General features: G+C 45.7%; 1 protein-coding gene across 2 annotated transcripts in view; it reads left to right on the top strand.

The window, feature by feature from the left end:
* Window positions 1-15,680, top strand: part of LOC112118433 (ras association domain-containing protein 5) — an 84,199-nt gene extending 68,519 nt beyond the window's left edge. For both annotated transcript variants that reach the window (XM_026655157.1, XM_024216739.2), the window contains 4 exons: window positions 7,133-7,246; window positions 9,933-10,230; window positions 13,350-13,465; window positions 14,545-15,680. In XM_026655157.1, the coding sequence (XP_026510942.1) occupies window positions 7,133-7,246; window positions 9,933-10,230; window positions 13,350-13,465; window positions 14,545-14,697 (681 nt within the window). In that variant the 3' untranslated portion in view covers window positions 14,698-15,680. The remainder of the gene's footprint in view (window positions 1-7,132; window positions 7,247-9,932; window positions 10,231-13,349; window positions 13,466-14,544) is intronic.
* The last annotated feature ends 2,232 nt before the right edge of the window (window positions 15,681-17,912 follow it).

Genomic DNA, 17,912 nt, shown 5'->3' with positions numbered 1-17,912 from the left:
TGTTTTATGACAAATGCAGCAGTGCATTGTAGTGTGAAATGCCACTCACTGAAACTATTCCAAGACACACATGAATTTGTTTACAGTATGCATAGACTCTGGACTATAGAGTCTCTGTTCTTTAAAGGAGACTTTATCCTTTGACTCTCAGCCAAATTGAAGAGACTCTCTGCAAATGCTTCTGGGTGCAAACCAAGCTACGCCCCAAAATGAAGAGGGAGTTGCAGTTGCAGCACATGAATAACATTAGTTAGTTTTTCATTAACCACATTTAATTTTTATTTAGGGACAAAGGTATTGCCATGCCGATCAGACCAGTGCTAGAGAGGAAAGCCGGGCTGAGATTCAGGAGGTTTGGGTGCAAGTCCTGGCTGTGCAACCGATTCCCTGTGTGACCTTGGGCAAGTCACTTCTTCTGTTTGTGCCTCAGATCCCTGTCTTTTAACCAGGAGATAATAATCCTTCTCTGCCTTATAGGGATGTTGGCAGAATAAATCCATTAGTGGATGTGATGGGCTCAGAGGTTATAATGGTACATACTCTGATCCTGATGCAACGCCCGTTGTTGTCTGAATCTTTCACTTGACTTCACTGAGACATGGATTGGGCCCTGAGTGAGTACCTACCATTGTAGCCTCTGAGCCACTTACATCCACTAATGGTATAGATATATTCCTGGTCCACCATTTCAGGTACACTGCCTCCAGCTGTGACAACTTTCAATGCTTAGGAAACAGGCAAAACCTCCCTATAAGGAGGCTGCTTTCAATTGGCCAATACCATGCACAAGGCTAGGAGGGGGATTCCTTCCTGGCCTCTGCAGTGTGTTAGCATTATGCCTTGAAGCATGAGAGTTAATTATCTGTCACATGGATTGCTACATATGATATGGCTATAAAATTATCCAGCCCCTTCTTTACAAAAGGCAGCTACAGTATCTGACCCTCTGAGCTCCCATTGTCATTGCTACAAATGGCTAAAAAGAAACAATGAAGATACTTTCTTTTTTGCATCAAAGCCCAAGGTTGAGAGGCTTTGAATAGCAGAAAGCATCTTGTAGAATATAACTGCTTGTCTGCAGGATGGAAATGAGCACCATGATTTTGGCATGAGGATTCTGAGTTTCCTGTAATTAGGAGGATGGCTTCAGGACAGGTGTTTAGATTAAGTACCATACACTAAAATCTGTGTTCACTCCAAACCTCTTTTGAGATAGACCCTGGGATCCTTAAAGGTAGGTGTGTGTGTGTGTGTGTGAGAGAGAGATCCAGTTTGCAGTCAGCTCAGCACTGTCCTTTCAGTGGGTTATTTCCCCATAAGGAAACATACATGGAAGCTGCCATGCCTTGCTGCACAGACAGTGAAGATGCAGCTTTGTGTATTGACTTGTATTTCATTACAGCGTCCATTTTCCCAATAGATTTTTTTTTCTCTATCCACCTGTGGATTTTAATTCATTTCAGGGTCGCACAAACCCTTTTGTTTCCATCCTCCTATGACAGGGCCCGTTAATTTTACAAGGGACTGTGATTTGCTCTGAAGGTGAGCAGAGTGAGCGACTTCCTTTTTGGATGTAGCTGCTGTGTTTTCCCTCCACTGTTTCCAGACTCGGAGGGACGCTGATGCTTTCCAGGTCTCCCTAAAGGGCCAATGTGCCTTTCATTTGCCTAGAGCTCTTAGTCACGGCCCTGGAGTTCTCTGTCCTTGGTTTCAAAGGATGTGGCTGAAATCTGTCAGTCTTGCTCCTGAGAGGAGGAAGGGGGTGCACTGGCAGAGCAGGACAGCTGGAGGCTCGTTGCAGGCAGAGACTAGACGCTAGTGTGGTGCTTCCAGGGGTGCTGTGGGAAAGCACACACCAGCAGCAGTCACTACAGGGATAAGCAATGCTCCGCCCAAATGTTACCGTCCGGATGTGTGGGATGTCATGGCCAGACGCAGCCTCTCTAGCGCCCAGGTCTTTCACTCCTCCCCAGCTCCCTGGTGCTCAGGGAGCCAGCCCAGTGTGTGCCATGAGCAAGGGGAAGGGATCTTTGGGTGGGGAACAGCGTTTGGGATAAACCCTACAATAACACACCAGGCTGTGCTGTGGAGGGAAAGCAGCATCCAGTTTCAGGTTTCCAAGGTCTTAAGCAAACTCAGGGGAGCATCAGAATCTTTAATCATGAAAAATCACACACTTGCATCCTTCAGAGGGCATGGCTGGCTTTTTTTCCCAATGATCCTGTCAGGGTAAGTTTATCTCTAGCTGGTTCATTTTCTCCTGGTAACTCACCCCCTTAATTTTCTCAGAGGCATTTCCCCCCCACCCCCATCAATCATTTAATGCCCAGCGTATGTTAAAGGCAGGGGCCTTGGAGAGACGCTTTCCAAAGCAGGGGGAATGAGTCCTGATAGCGAGGTGGGGGATTAACGACAGCTGGAGCCCAGGAAACATTTGATGTAGAAGGATTAAAACTCTCCTTTGCTGTGAGGCCAACAAAAAACTTTGCCACAGTTAGGCTGCCGGTGTGCTGAAACCTCCGCCATTCTACTGACTGGACTCTCTTGTTGTTTCTGTGTAGCCCCCCTCTCGGCTGTGGGTTTCCACAGGGAGCATGGCTGGGGGGAGGGGGGAATGAGCCTTTTCAAGGTGCTTCCTGCCTCTTTACCTGGAGCCCTGGCAACGTGGGTGCGTATAGGATGGCTGGGAGATTCTAAGGGCCTTTCCTCGTCTGCAGTGTGATCTTCTCCTCTCTGTTCTCCCACCAAACTGATCGGAGGCCCCCGGGACATGCAGAGAGAGGTGAGGCTGAGAGAGGTCCTGAGATGTTTCTGTGGAGGATGTGGTACCCTGTTGTGTGACCTGCTTCCATGAATTAGAAGCGGCAGCAATGCCCTGGATGTGCCTGTCAAGCTGAATTGACTTACCGCGGCCCAGAGGATGTTTCATTACCTCGCTGCTGCTTCAGTCTGTGGGCACTGGCAAGTCAGGCGGCTGTGATTCATCAGTAACATCTTCAAAGTCAGTACAAGGAGCCAGGAATAGACCATTCCCTGGACCTCTCCAAACACATCCACTGACCTTGCTGCGAAGCTGATGCAGACTTCAATAACGCCGTCCCCCCCCCCGCCCCTGGCTTGGTCAGGGACTAGACTATAATCCGTCTGAGGGAGAGTGTTGGTGCATCTCCTCGTCCTGGAAATGGCCTGCCCTGAGCCCTGCGTTCATTGCTGTCTCCATTCCTTTCTGCACCTCTGTATGGCGCTGATCCTGCGCGTGGATCCATGGGAGCACAAAGACCCGGCTGCCTGGATTCACTTGTGGGATCAGAGTCCTGAGTCAATAAAGGAAGCACTTAGGACCAGCACTGTTCTGTTTCCTCCTTGGAGGACATTAGGGCCACTGTCCTAGAATCCACAGGGACCCCTGTGATCACCCAGTCTGACCTCCTGCGTGACTCAGGCCATAGACCTTCCCCGGGATTATTCCTGTCTGAACTAGAACAGATCTTTTTCCAAAACATCTTCTGTGATCACCGCTTCACCGCATTGAACCAGAAGCATGAACAACCACGTGTATCGGGCTATGGGATCTGCTCCAGCTTAGCCCAGTCAGTTCTGCCAGCGCCATCACATGCTAATACTTTTCCTGGAACACTCTCTGGAGATTTTGATTTCATTGGGCCAGTCTTGCGAGCTCTCTTTAGGTTCCCCCAAATATCAGAGCATTTGTGGTTGTCAGTTAATTACTGTTTAATCCCTGGGTTCTCCTAAATCTGCCTAAAGTTTGCAGTTCATAGACCATTCTAATTTAACTATATGTAAACTCTTTGATAGCAAGAGGAGACTTGGCTTTTAATGAATTTCTAGGCTGCAACAGATTTCCAATTCCAGTGAGCGGAGTCTGATTTTTCACCTGAAGTTTCACAGACAAGAAAATACCTGGGTCATTTGCTTCCCTCCTGCATGTAAACCTGTGGAAGGGGAGGATTTATTTGTAATCTCTCCCTGGTTTTGCTTTCCCTGATGCTGTTTTCTGCCAAGGAGGAGGTGCTGTGCCAGGGGATAGAACCCATGGTAGTTGAGGGGCACAGGGAAAGTTGCTCCAAACCTTGCAGAACCTGTTGTATGGGGAGGCAGCATCCTGACTCCTGCACACCTCCCAAAAGCACTTCATTGTCTCCCATACTGGCACTGACCCCTGCTTGGCACTATCCTCGTGATCCCTCTGATGGGGTTCGTAGGGCACAGAAGCAGGCTTCATGCTGCTCAGAGAACCCTGGATTCTGGCGGAATCAGGACCCATATAGCAACTTTCCCGTGGCTCCTCTCCCTGCCTGCCAAGCTCGGTGGCAGGAGTACTGCAGAGGAGCAGGTGGCAACAAGAAAACTCACAGATCCCCCTTCCTCCCTTAATGGAGTTAGCTGATTTTTACAGACTCTACGGTCAAGATCCTCGGCTGGTGTAAATCAGCATCGCCGCATTGACTTAAACGGAGCTGCATCGATTTACGCCAGCTGAGGATCTGGCTCCGTATATTGGGTCTAGAAGTAGTTGGCAGCACCCCCTTGAATTTAAGCCTGTTTTGGATACATCCATGGCCCGAGTTTCAAAGATGCCGCGATTCCTGTTGACGTCACTGGGAGCACAGTTCAAATAGGCTATCATGGCTTTTAATGAGCCTCCTTAATAAGCCCCTCATGGCAGGCGTATCCAGAAGTGTTTATTGCCCTTTTCCTTAAATCCTCTCAATGCCCAGTTATGTTTTTCGTTCGCTCCCCAGAGCTGTCTCTGTCTGTGATGGGACTTGATTACTGGTGTTTTTCCGATTGTCTCTAATGACTAATGAATATGCTTACGTAAAAGACCTGCGTGTGAACCCCTCCTACACACTGCATCTGACTGTAATTTAGCCTCCCAAAAGGAAATTCACCAAAACCTGTGAAAGGGAGAGAAAAGAGCCCTTGTCCCTCTGTTTCCCCCACAATAGAGAACAGAGTGACTTCCAAGGCAGGCTGTGAATGCGTTGATTGGATTACTAAGGCCTTTGGGCAGGCGCGTGTTATGGATTAGCCATGCAAATTGCTCGCTGTTTATGTGGAGTGATCGCTTTTTCGCTTTGAAGTAATTACAAACTCCTCCGAAGCTGCTAGAAATGCACTGCTTGGAGGAAGAACCAAATGTAGATTCAACTGCAAATTCTGCCTGGATGAACCTGCTGTCAGCAGCATCCTGGCTATTCTGCACAGGGGGGAAATGCTAGCAGAGCCATGAAAAATAGTCAGTGGCTTCCCGTTGCTGTGAGGGGCATAAAAATATTTGGCAGCTGCAGGTGGATGAAGTGGTACCTTCCACTGAGGCAGCAATGGCCAGTAGAGTGGCTAAAGCCGGGGATTCTGCAGCTGACTCCATGTGATCTCCCTCCATTTTACAGATGGGGAAGCTATGATAGTTACTCACTTCGTAGGGGGTGAGGTGAAGCTCACTGCCGGTGTTCTGGGCACTCTCAGATCCTCCTGGGACTGGTGTTTATAGAAGGGGGAGAGTGCCCTTACTTCCCCATACAAAATGGCAGTGAGCAATCAGCTGGCTACGTGATGATCTTTTGTTCTAGTCATGCTCAACAAAGATGCCCAAGTTCTCAGGGAGTTTGGACTTTGTGTGTTTCATTAATTGCACGAGGGCTTATTGCAAGCATTAGGGATGCTGCCCACAAATTGCCATAATAAATGCAACTCCCTCGGGTCTCCTGTGTTGACTGCTGGCTCAAAGGTCTGTTCCATGGCGAAAACCTTTCCCATCCTTGGTGAGATTTTTATTTTGTGCCGCTTGTTTCCCAGCCCCTCTTTTGACCCCTCCACAAAACGCTACAATCTCTGCTGCTTGATGCTTGCAATGCGTGAATGTCTTTCTGCAGTGCTGTGGGAAGTGGCTCAGGAAAGCCATTCTTTCTTTTTCCTTGCCATCAGCAGCACTTATCCCAGAAATATTTCTCTCGGGGACTGCCAGAACCAAGATTGCAAGGAGCAAACGTGACAAGCCCACTGAATGGAACACCCATTGCTATGCAGATACTGCAGGCCGCTGGCACGTGGCAGATGGAGATGTTTTACAGATGAAGCGTGTGGTGCAGCAGCATCCAAGACCCTGAGAGAGCAAAAGCCTTTTGTGGCTTGTCTGTTCCTTTACCTTCCCATTGGCCTTCCCATTGATCAGCCTGTAGGAGCCATTGTCTGCTAGTCATTAAACCACCCAGAGCACTTTGGATCAATACCTCACTGAAGAACTCTGGAATGATAACAGCCATCTGCCTGTCATTACCGACTGCTCAAATCTCAGACCCTCCTGCGTCATAGACCCATGTGGCATTTCTCAGCTTTCCAGAAAGGACAGCTTAGAGCTTTAAGCATCAGGTTTGAAATCACTTAGATTCCTTGGAACCATATGTTTGAATTCCAGTAGGGTAAAAAAAAAAAACCAACCAAACACCTTCATCCATCTGAGAAAATTCCATGCAGGTTTAATGAAGTGTCCTCTGGGCAAAACCCTCTTCACTCTACAGGGAAATTAAGGAAGCCACAAAACTTTCCATGAAAATGGTGCTGGGGGTGCTAAGAGGTGGCCTATGCGTCTTTGGCCAAACTTTTCCCCTTTCTACACTATTGTGGAGGGGGCTGGTTCACTGTGTGTGTCCTTTTCCAAAAGTAGCTGCATGGCTGGGGCTTCTAATATAAATATTACGAAACAGTCTTAATAATGAAGGAGACGTCGCTCCACACACCTCTGAAGTGCAGCTACCAGTGGATGGAGGGTGAGCAGACAACTGATGGAGGTTGTAGTTAACCATCTTACTTGAATTGTAAGCTCTTTGGGGAAGGGACTAGTTTTTTGTTCTCTGTGCACAGTGGGGCCTTGATCCTTGTAGGGCCTAGAGGCCCAAATCGCCCATACAAATAATAGCAATAACTGGCATTATCTTCTCCATCGTTCTTATTGTAAATTCTCAGGATCAGGGATTATGTCTGTCTGTGTGCTTATATGTATATCCTGGCAAAGACAGGGCCATGAAGAGCATACCATTCGTATGGTACTCCTGGCTGCAAAGTGACGTACACACCAAAGGTATTTACTATTATTTATTTCTCGTTTCAGAATGTAACAAAAGCAGCAGCAGAAGAAAAACCCAAAGCTCCCACTACCCAGGAGATTGAACAGATAATCAACAGTTACAATGCCAAGGTTACAAACTGCTTCGTGATGAAGCTGGTATGTATTTTATTCATCTGTCTACATTACTTCAGGCACAAAGGGCAGGCTTTTAATTCTGGCTTCAGCAGTGACTAGGCCTTGCGCTGAGCCTTTGCACAGGGGTGAAGTTCACCCGACATGGATAGCTCCAAAATCTTTGATTCATCTGCCAAACAGCAGCAGGAAATCCGGTTCTACTGCGAGGAAAACACACCGACAGAGGGTATAAATGCATAGAAGACACAACTGCATTTGTAAAGGGCAGATAATCAGATGATGTGGTAACTGCATCAGTTACCAGTACATGGACTGCTTGCCTGGCATTTGAACCACAGTATGATAAATGAATTCTGAGTATAGCATTTGTATTAACCTGTTCGAGCAGTTGTCTTCTCCTGAAACTCGTAAGGCTACAGACTGGCCTGAATCAAAAACTTGGGTCTAAACAGCCCCAGCCTTGCGGGGGGGAGGGAGAGGGGCAGCATTTGAATCTGGATTTTAACTTTGACTGTGCCCAAGGCTGCTGTTATGCAAGTAGGAGAACAGCGTAAGCTCTTTGGGGCAGAGTCGATACAGCCCCTATCCCAAGGGGTCCCAGTTGCTGCTTGGTGGGTCAGGGCACTACTGTACTGCTAATTGATGGGAGTATGAAACATGCTGGGTAAAAAATTCAGAAGCATTTAAGTGCCTTGGGAGCCTAATTCACTTAATGAGACTTAAGCTCCTACATCATAAAAGTGCTTTTGAAATTTGTACCCCCTGGATAAGACCTCAGTAGAGCAAAGCACTTAAATCCAGTCTTAAGCAACTTGCTGACTTTTCAGTAGCCACTATGTACATTGAATTAGCTGCTTCTCGGCTTCTGCCTTGGAGACAAGTGTCGATGGTAAAAAAAAAAAAAAAAAAAATCCACCATCCTGCCAGGCTCCCTCAGTGGGAGTCTTGGGAGAGGCTAAATACTGTGCCACGGAGACTGAGCTCGCTGCTTAGCCCTGCTGCTGAGGTGTGGCTGAGATACGGAGGAAAACTTGCATTGCCGGTGTCTGTGCTGTCCAGGCCTGATCCAAAAGCCCACTATACCGGTGGAAAGATTCCCATTAACGTCAGTGGGCTTTGAATCAGGCCTGGTCTGTCCTACGGATAACACAGGGCTTCGGACTCGAGGGCTGTCACTCATTTCAGCACCTAAAGTGCTTATTCACCAGCCTTATTTGTACCCGGGTCCGTTTGGCGTGAGCCACCACACAGTTCAGACGATGGTTCTATTATTATTTTTTTTTTCCAGTGGGGAAATTTTCAGAATAATTTCGATGTCCAGCCAATGATTTGCCACACATAGCAAGAACAATACAGCCTGATCTAACTAGAAAGCTGCATCACTGCAGTTCAGCAGCTGTTACACAGCCTATTTGGTGACATCGAGCCCTTGGGGAAACAGATGTGCCATTCTGTTCCACCACGGTCAAACTTTTAAACAAAGTTGTGGGACCCCTAGTAATTCGCTTACAGTTCCAGCCATTGATTGCAGCCTTGTTTACTGCTTGGAAAAAACAACCATGTAAACCAAGCCCTGTTGGTAAGTCTTGGGAGGCCAAGAGAATGGCTGTGTTCACAAAGGAGATTTAACAAAAGGAGCAAATTTCACAAGTTCTTATAGATCAGAGCGAAGGAGGTTTTAAAAACAGAAATAATGGAGATTTTACAATTTCAGAGACCAGAGTTCAGTTGTTTATGGTTTTCCGGTAGCTTGTCAGTTTGTGAAAACAAGCCCCAAGTTGTCTTTAAACAGACATCACTTACGACTGAAGGAGCCCCTTACCGTAGCCAGGGAGTCATCAACGGGATCTTTTTCCATCTCCTAACTTTTGTGATCCATGAATTAACATTGGAGTAGCCTGGGTTCCAAAGGAGTTATTTATTCTTGGATCATTTTCTTTTAAGGCAAATGGGCCATCTTTTGCCTGTAACCTGTGCAGTCCTGGGACTCTGTAGCAACTCACATCAGCCCCAACTGACAGCTGTGAAGCAGTACCTGAGTAATCCGTTCCAGAGGTTCTCATAATTTAGAGTTTGTTACAGCCTGGCACCCACAGTGTTGTCCATGCTTAACCAGGGTTAGATGTCTCATATAGTCTGTGTAAAGGGTCTTAATCTCCAGATTTGGCCCAGGATGGTGAAAATCTCATGAAATTTCCATCATTTAAGATGGAGAGCTGCAAGATTTCAACTATTTGGAGCTAAAACCTTATGAAAACAGCCTGCATATCCAGCTCAACCCCCGGAAACCCTAGTTCAGATGCTTATACGTTCTCTCTAAAGCCATCTCCAGTTAAAGGAGACAGAAGTGTAATTGCAGGCACAAACGGTATTTAATGTCAGTTAGTTTCCATAACTCTTCTCTGTAGCAGGAACAGTTTACACAGGATGAGACAGCCAAGGGGCGGGGAAGAATCCTAGGGCATTCTTGAATAGTAAGGAACAGGAAGAATTCTGTAGTGACTAAACCTAAATTGCTAGTTCCTTTTACATTATTAATAGGAAAGTTTCAAGCACTATAGAAAGTCAGCTCACCGTGTCTACCACTGGGTTAAGTACTGCAAAACCCCCTTCAGCTGGGGGTGGGGAATACTGGCATTAGCTGAAAACCTGTCTTGCCCCATGAGAGCTCATTGAAACTTGACTGTCGTTATCTCCTCTGCCTTAGAATGAGGATGGCACTTACACGGGCTTCATTAAAGTGCACTTGAAACTGCGCCGGCCTGTGACGGTGCCAGCAGGGATTCGGCCACAGTCTATCTACGATGCCCTCAAGGAGGTGAATCTGGCTGATATGACGGACAAGAGAACATCCTTCTACTTGCCGCTGGATGCCGTCAAACAGCTGCACATCAGCAGCACGACCACCGTCAGCGAGGTGATCCAGGGGCTCCTCAAGAAGTTCATGGTGGTGGACAACCCTCAGAAGTTTGCACTTTTCAAGTCGATGCAGAGAGATGGGCAAGGTGAGTTCACACCCTTCTGAGCAACCAGTCCCATGGGGGCTCAGTGCAGAGAGGGGAATTCCCAGATGCTTCCCCTCTCTGCCACAGTTGGTAAGATTGTAATTTGCGTTACAGTAGAGGCCTTAACTGAGCAAGGTGCTGCACATATAGCCCCTGCCCCAAAGACCAACAAAGGGACGATAGTCTTACAGGTGTGGGGAGGGATAGCTAAACCCAGCGTTGAGAGTTCAATCCTTGAGGGGACCATTTAGGGATCTGGGGCAAAAAAATTGGTCCTGCTAGTGAAGGCAGGAGACTGGACTTGATGACCTTTCAAGGTCCCTTCCAGTTCTATGAGATAGGTATATCTCCATATATTTATATTATTTTATTATATTATATTAGGTGGGGAACTGGGGACCAGAAAGATCAAGTGACTTGACCAAGCTCACAGAGGGAGTCAGTGGCAGACCTGGGCAATGAACCTAAATCTGTGGAGTCCAAGTCCAGTGCCTAAACCATAAAGCCATCTTTCCTCTCATTGATAAGTGTCATTCCTAATAGCAGAGCTGTCAGAGGCAATGCTTTCCCAAGGGAAGATCTGCTTTGCTGTGCGGTGTTCTTACTAATGCATTCATCAGGGAAGAGCTATAATAGCCAACCCGTGTATATGTGGCCTTCCACCACACTGATCCTGACTTCTTGTGGTCACTTGTTGCAGGAGTTAGGGGTGGCCTGGCCCAAATCTAATTTAGATCATCAAATATGCCTAACAAATTCCCCCTGCAATTGTTGGATAAGTCATTCCCTGTCCTAAGCTGGGTGGAGCAATTCTGTGACCAGGTACACACTTGCCACCTTGCAGCAGGGGCTGCGTAGAGTCAGTACATAATCTTACTTGCTGTGCTGTGTTCAGGGTGAAAGGAGCTATATAGAGATTACAGGACAGAACGCTTTGCAGCCTCCCGGGTGTTGGGAGGATGAATACATTGAAGATGGTAAAGTGCTCAGATATTACAGAGAGGGGGGCTATTTAGGAACCTAAGGAAGGTTTAATTACTGTTCTGCAGCATACTAAATCCCTGGGCAATATTTGCCTTCCCGCTGTGTAGTAAAAATATCACCCTACTGCCTTATTCTGCTTCAGGGCCAGCCCCCGTTGGCTAAGGCAAGAGTCATAGTTTCATCGCTAAACAAGTAATGTTCACTGGTGCATACACAAGATCTAATTTCCAGCACCACAAGTAGCTCCTGCTTAAGTTACAGGGTCTTGTGTCAGAGCTGAGATGCCAATATGGCCACCTTTGTGGAATACAAGCTGTTGTAACAGAAGCTAGGAGATGCTACTTACTGTCTGGCATGAGTGCCTGGGTGTACCTAGCTTGTGAGCCCCCTATAGCCTGAGCTAAATTGAGTTGTTGCCATAGGTGGAGACAACTCCTAGTGAAGTCAATGGAAATTAGTCATTTATAACACAGGCCTTTCAGTTCAGTTATAGCAGACTGCTGTGTGCTTTAAAAATATCATGTACTAAATTTTGATACCGTGGAGGCTCAAAATCTCCTCAAGGTGGCTCAGCCCTTTGAGATGGACACCCACCTACATGGAATTCAGTCTTTCCCACGTGGTCCTGTCAACCCTGGGCGCTCTGCTATTCACGCACAGCACTTTTCCAAACAGTGTGTACCCTAGTGTCCCTGGCCAGAATTTCCCCTCTCCTCATTTATTTAGCTTCTGTGTATCAACACTGATCTCTGACAGTGCCTTATCTTTGGTACTTGCAAAATATTATTGACATTCTAATTGACTCATATAGACTTCTGGAGTTTTAACCTTATCAGAATCATCATGACCCACTCATCCTTATAAACAAGATATTTACATTAAAAATGTATTTATAAATTGGCAAGGAGTGCAGCTGCTGTGAATGGACTTGTCCGGCTTTCTCTTTTCCTCCTCTAGTGCCATGGTTCATAATTGTCATCTGCCTCTTCCCTGTCCAACTCCCCCTACCCTAACGTCCCACCCCCCCAAAAAAAATCCACCATTAGCGATCCAACAGAAACACTATCACAGGAAGCTGAACCACTTTGGCACTATAAACTGTCATGGCAAGACAGTCTTGGTGCAAAACAGTGTAGGAGACTGTGGGTGGGAATTTCAAAAGCATGTGAGGGAGTTAGGTGCCCTGTTCCCACTGAAATTCCAGGGGATTTGGGTGTATTACTGCCCCTTTGTCTGTTAAAATCTCCCCCCCCCACCCACACACCCCCAAAAGGGGGCTAAACAGCATAGTTTTGGGGTGGGACAGATTGGAAGGTGGGTTTGGGATGGGGGCCAACTCAATGAATTTATGTACATCACACTAAGCAACTTCCAGTCTACCTGTGCCTGGTTGCGTTGGCCAGTGGGGTGGGCTCTTCCCTGCTGATAGTTTGTGTTTATATAGATCCTTTCATTGAAGGGTCTCACAGCCCTTGGGCCAAGACTTTCTAAACTGGGTGCATAACATTAAGCTTCTAAATCCTAATGTAGTAGCCTAAACAAGTGGCCTGATTTTTAAAAAGCGCAGAGCCCCCTGCAGCTCCTGTTGACATTGATAGAACTGCAGGATCTTCAGTCCTTTGGAAAACGAGGCCACTTGCCTAGGCACCTAAATAGGGCTTTTGGGGGCCTCACTTCAGACACCCAGTGCTGAGTATGTTGCCCATGAAGAGTGTTAATTAAGCTTCACAGCACATTCAGCTTGAAGCTGAGGGGGGTGGCGGCCTTACACCACCTAACCTAGATGTGTGACCAGATTCAGCTGCACTGGTGAAGTCTGTCCCTGGCAGGTGTCTGTATCTACACTGATTCTAATTTCCTTAATCTGGACAGAACTTTTACTCAACCTCACATAGCTAATCAGCAGCAGATCTAGTATCTAGGGGTTGCGACTTTCAATCATTTGCTTTAAGCACTAGTCTGCACAGCCTCGCCCTTTATAAACACCTTTGCTGGAGATGGTACGTCCTGTAGTGACTCTTAATAATAAAGTCCAGCTCAAGATGCCTTAGAACCTATGCTGTGTTTGTTCAGTAACTTCTTGAGCATCTTCCTGCCCTTGATCCTAAAGAATCTCTCTCTCTTCCTCCCTGCAGTTCTCTTCCAGAAGCTCTCTCTAACAGAATACCCCTTGTATCTCCGGCTGCTGGCTGGACCTGACACAGATGTTCTCAGTTTTGTGCTGAAGGAAAATGAAACAGGGGAAGTTGAGGTATGTCTGGGAGTCTTTCCCTTGGCTCTCACACCAATGTTAAGCTTTACAAAAACACATGGCCTTGTTAAACAAACCTGTGAGACTTACTGCAGTAGAAACACAACTTGATTTTTTTTATTTTTTTTTTTTGCCGGGGGACAAGAGGGAGCAAGTTTACTTTCCTTGTGTTACGGTTTGATCATCCAAAACACTGAATTAGACACCAACCTTCCACTTAAGAATAAATATTAAAGCATCTCAAAGGATTCCTTGAGCTTAGCTTGTGTTTTTCAGAACCTTTTAGCCAATCAGTTTAGTGCAGAAAACTTAGTGTGTTTTTTAAAAACCTGATCTGTAAAAAATGCTGTGGCCTGTTTGATGTTTTTAGACCATAATCCATTTGTTTGTTTATAGAACTAAGCAATGCAGTTCTACAGTTAATCCTCAGAGTAGATTAGCTAAATGGAGCCATAGCTAATCCACCGATTTTAAAATAGAGGCCTATGCTATGCTGTATAATAAACCTACAGCCTCCTACGGCTTCATATGCCACACAGTACAGCAACTTAGAACTTCAGAGAGTGTTCAGCTAAACCTCAGGACTGTCAGCTGCTAAGGAGTATAGGGCATTGACACACAGTCAAGTAGTTCATATTCTAACCACAAGAGAGCAGTCCTGCCCCAAGGAGAGATCAAAAAAGCAGGATTAAATGTATCTAAATTCCAAACCTAGCTGTCAGTATTTCTCAGGGATACTTCCTGACATGCATTACTGGAAAATTGGAATTTTTCATTTTGTCTAAACTGCCCCTTTCCCACAGTTTTGGTTTTGATTAAAATGTTTGGTTTGAAAAATTCCTGACCCACTCTATCAGGGGAAAGATACTTGCAGAGTCTAGTTGCAAGGCCAGTTAGTTAGATTTCTATATACAGAAAGATCTAGTTAACTGACCTTGCTAGGTAGCACGTGTCTTTTCCTCTGATTTTCAAGATGAGCACTCAGCTGCACAATACACCACAGGGTGTATGTTACAGGCAAGCAGAGGGGAGGTGGTATTCTGTCTGCTCATCTCACTTTGGTTTTGCTTTCTTTGCAGTGGGATGCATTCTCTATCCCAGAGCTACAAAATTTCTTAATGATACTGGACAGAGAGGAAAAAGACAAAATTCAGCAAGTACAAAAGAAGTACAGCAAGTTTAAACAAAGACTGGAGGAGACTTTGAAAGAAGCAGGAGGAAAACCTGGATAACCAAACACAAAGCACATATAGTACCAGACTAAACTAGATATTTTTTAAAAGAAGAGACTTCTCAGGACACCTCAGATTTGTCTGTCCCTTTCTCCCTGTTCCTCTGTCTGAGGAATGACGCGCCCCACAAAGAGACAAGCGTTGCATTTCTTTTCCCTCAGACATTATCGCTGGATCACAGCCCGTCAGTAAAGAATGGAAAGCCTCGATTTAAATCTGCAGGCCCTTGATAAACCAAATAGAGTTGCTGCTTAGCTTTCAGTTGTCGCATTGAGTCGCCGAGCAGAGAAACTTCATGGCAACGGCTGAATGTTAAATAAATAGGAATATCTACTGGGTTATTGTGTTGGGCAGGATAGAACTGCATTTCTTTCACCCTCCTCCCACCAACTTGCCTGCTGGCTTTGTTTTAAGATGCTGCGGCTGCCTTGCGTGTGACTGTGTTGTGTAGTTCCGTCATTTCATAAGTTAGGTGGCGCCACAGGAAGCAGCAGATAAAGCAACAGGGGTTGGTTGCACCAGATCATGTGCACGTTGCAGCTCTCGTTGATGCCAAAACAGATTGTTGCACAATTCTAAGATATCTACTGAAACATAAGTCAGATGCCAAGAAGGCTCCAAGTCCACCGTAGTCTTTCCAGTAGGTTTTATTGGGATTTTAGATAACCTTCATTCTAGGGAATTTTTTTTAAAAGATAAAGTAGGCTGAGTGTGAAAGTAGGATTATTTGGTCAGCCAGTCTCCGCATGGGAGCAAATGTTCCCTAATGCTGAATGCGGCTATTCTGTGTATTGCCAGTTTCCTACTCAGGGACCAATGTTTTACAGATTTACTCTTTTTACATGCAAGATGGTTGAAGTGGGAACATGGATGATGGCTCAGTTCAGAACCCTTCAAAACTGGAGCACAATCTCCAGCCATGCAGAAGAACAGCAACTGCCCAGCCTCCTGCAGCTTGTCTCCCCTTATCCTCTCACCTCTTGTCCTTGCACCCTCACCCAACCACCCACAGAGCCTCCACATCCTCCCACTGTCTTCCTTCTGCACGTAGACGAGAGGCTGCTAGGTTCCGTGTATGACTACCCCCCCGTCACGTGTGGTGCTTAGAGCTGGGAGAATGCAACAAGAATGTCATTACTCCCCATTCTTTCTGAGAGCAACAGCTTAGCCTTTTACAGATAGATATTGCTGCAGTTGGAGACAACACAGTTACTGCTATTAATCCAGTCCTAGCTCCTGATTACACAGACCTCCATGTGGCTGGTGTAGGGTTCCCCATGTTAAAGGACGCCAACTTAAAAATTACACTTCTGTCTGGAAAGCTTTAATCTAAGGTGTTACTTTTAACAGGTTATTTTTCCAGTGTTTCCTCTTAATGCATCGGATTAAGCACTTTGTGTGTAGTCGGTTTCACTCTTTCCCTTATCTGCATTGATCCTTCGCACAGCAACAAAGGGATGTGTGAAAAGGAAGGAAACCGGATGGTAAAGCCATGAAAAGGGGTAGGTGCAGCTGGAACACCTGAAATGACTTTAAACTGACTACCTGAGTTGAAAGCATCCCTTGAAACTTGTTATATGGTGAAATGATTCCACTTCAGAGGTCTGGGTCCACTAGATGCAAAGTGATGACAGAAGGCAATTTTAAGAGTCAGATTTACCTCAGTGCCTTTTTTAAGTGTAAAATCTTTACTGTAAAGCTAATGAGGATCATCGGTTGGGAAGGGCTTTTCTGAGAGGCCTCAGTCACTTTTTCCCTCTGCCCGTTCTCTGAAGTACTGTAGGGATGAAGCTGATTTTGTGGGGCGAGGAGGAAGGAATTGTCAGTTTCCCCCCAAGGTGACTATATGCTTGTTTTGTCTTTTTCCAGTTTTATATCTAAGCATGTTTTAAACAGGAGAAAGTGACTGCACCGTTTAGCAAGACTGCCACTGTGTAGACACGCCATTTTGTGTCACAGCTGGTAGCTTATGTTTTAACTAGTAGCACAGACAGGTTTGATAATAGGGCTGCAGGGCAGGGAAAGGCACCTAGTTGTACTGTATTCCTTCCCCAGGTGACCTTTAACAACCGTGAGGTAGCAGAGACAGCCTCAGGAAATCACAGGCTTTGTGGGTGTTTGCCCACTTGTAAAATGGGGAGAATACTTATTGACCTCACAGTGTACTTGTGAAGTCAGTAAGTAATTAGCCCTTAGTGCTTTAGACCTTGAAAGCATTCTGTACAAATATTGACTGAGCAGAAAGAAGAAGCACACTGTAAAATGTCATTGGTTCTGAGAAGCAAGATCCAGATTTTTTTAAATTTCAGCTCGCTGGCTAGAAGTGTTATGGGTGTTTTTACTGATTTTTTTTTTTCTTTAGTGACCATCCCACACTCTGGACCCCCAGCATGTCTTTAAGGTTTTGTAGAAGGCATGGCTTCTTATGCAATTACGGTGAATGCTGCTGAAAACCTCCTGCAAAGAGGGAGGGCTGTTTTTGTTTTTGTTGGCTAGGGGGCATTTAAAGAGGAAAAACCTTGAAACTCTGATGCAAAGCACAGTCAAGTGACCTGTGCCAAAGGCACAAGCTTTAGACATTAGCAAAGGCCCCCTTCCTTCAGATACGCAAAATACTGCTGGCAGTGCCTTTGGTTAGTATTGTGTTGCCTAGTGTACGTGTGAAATTTTTGTCAGCTGTACAACATGTAAAAACTATGTATAGAATGGAATAGTAAAGCTTCTGTGGCACAGTGAAATGCATTTTTGCAATGCTTTAATTTATTTTTTACTACTCCCTGTTAATTCTGTGGTATTTTTTAAAAGTCACTCAGCTTTTATGAAAGTTCTGAAACTTGGTTCAGATGCAAACAGTGTAAGAGAGAGATAATAAAACAGTCGACGATTAAGAAGAATTGTGTCTGTTCTATTTAAAGTTGTCTGGTGCCCTCGTGTGGTGTTCAGTGTTTAAAGGGGATCTGAGTGTAAGGTCATTAGTGTTTATAAAACATGTTAAAGCTTTTCCCTTATTGAAGTCAGCAGTTTATAAAAGACTATGAAGCTCATTGCAAGACAAGAGCCTTAAAATAAACAGTCCCCTTTTGTATTTACACCAAATTCTGCAATTAGGTGCAGGAGTGGGGTCCAATGTGGTCTATTACACTGTCAAAGCTCAATAAGGGGGGGGGGGGAAGGGATGTGGACAACTGAAAACGTTTTTAAACTACAAAAGGTAT

Source organism: Terrapene carolina, unplaced genomic scaffold (genome assembly GCF_002925995.2).
Source record: "Terrapene carolina triunguis isolate 2854851 unplaced genomic scaffold, T_m_triunguis-2.0 Scaffold198, whole genome shotgun sequence".
Lineage (NCBI taxonomy): Eukaryota > Metazoa > Chordata > Testudines > Emydidae > Terrapene > Terrapene triunguis.
Note: the sequence above shows the minus strand (reverse complement) of the source record. Positions and strands in the feature narration are given on the sequence as shown.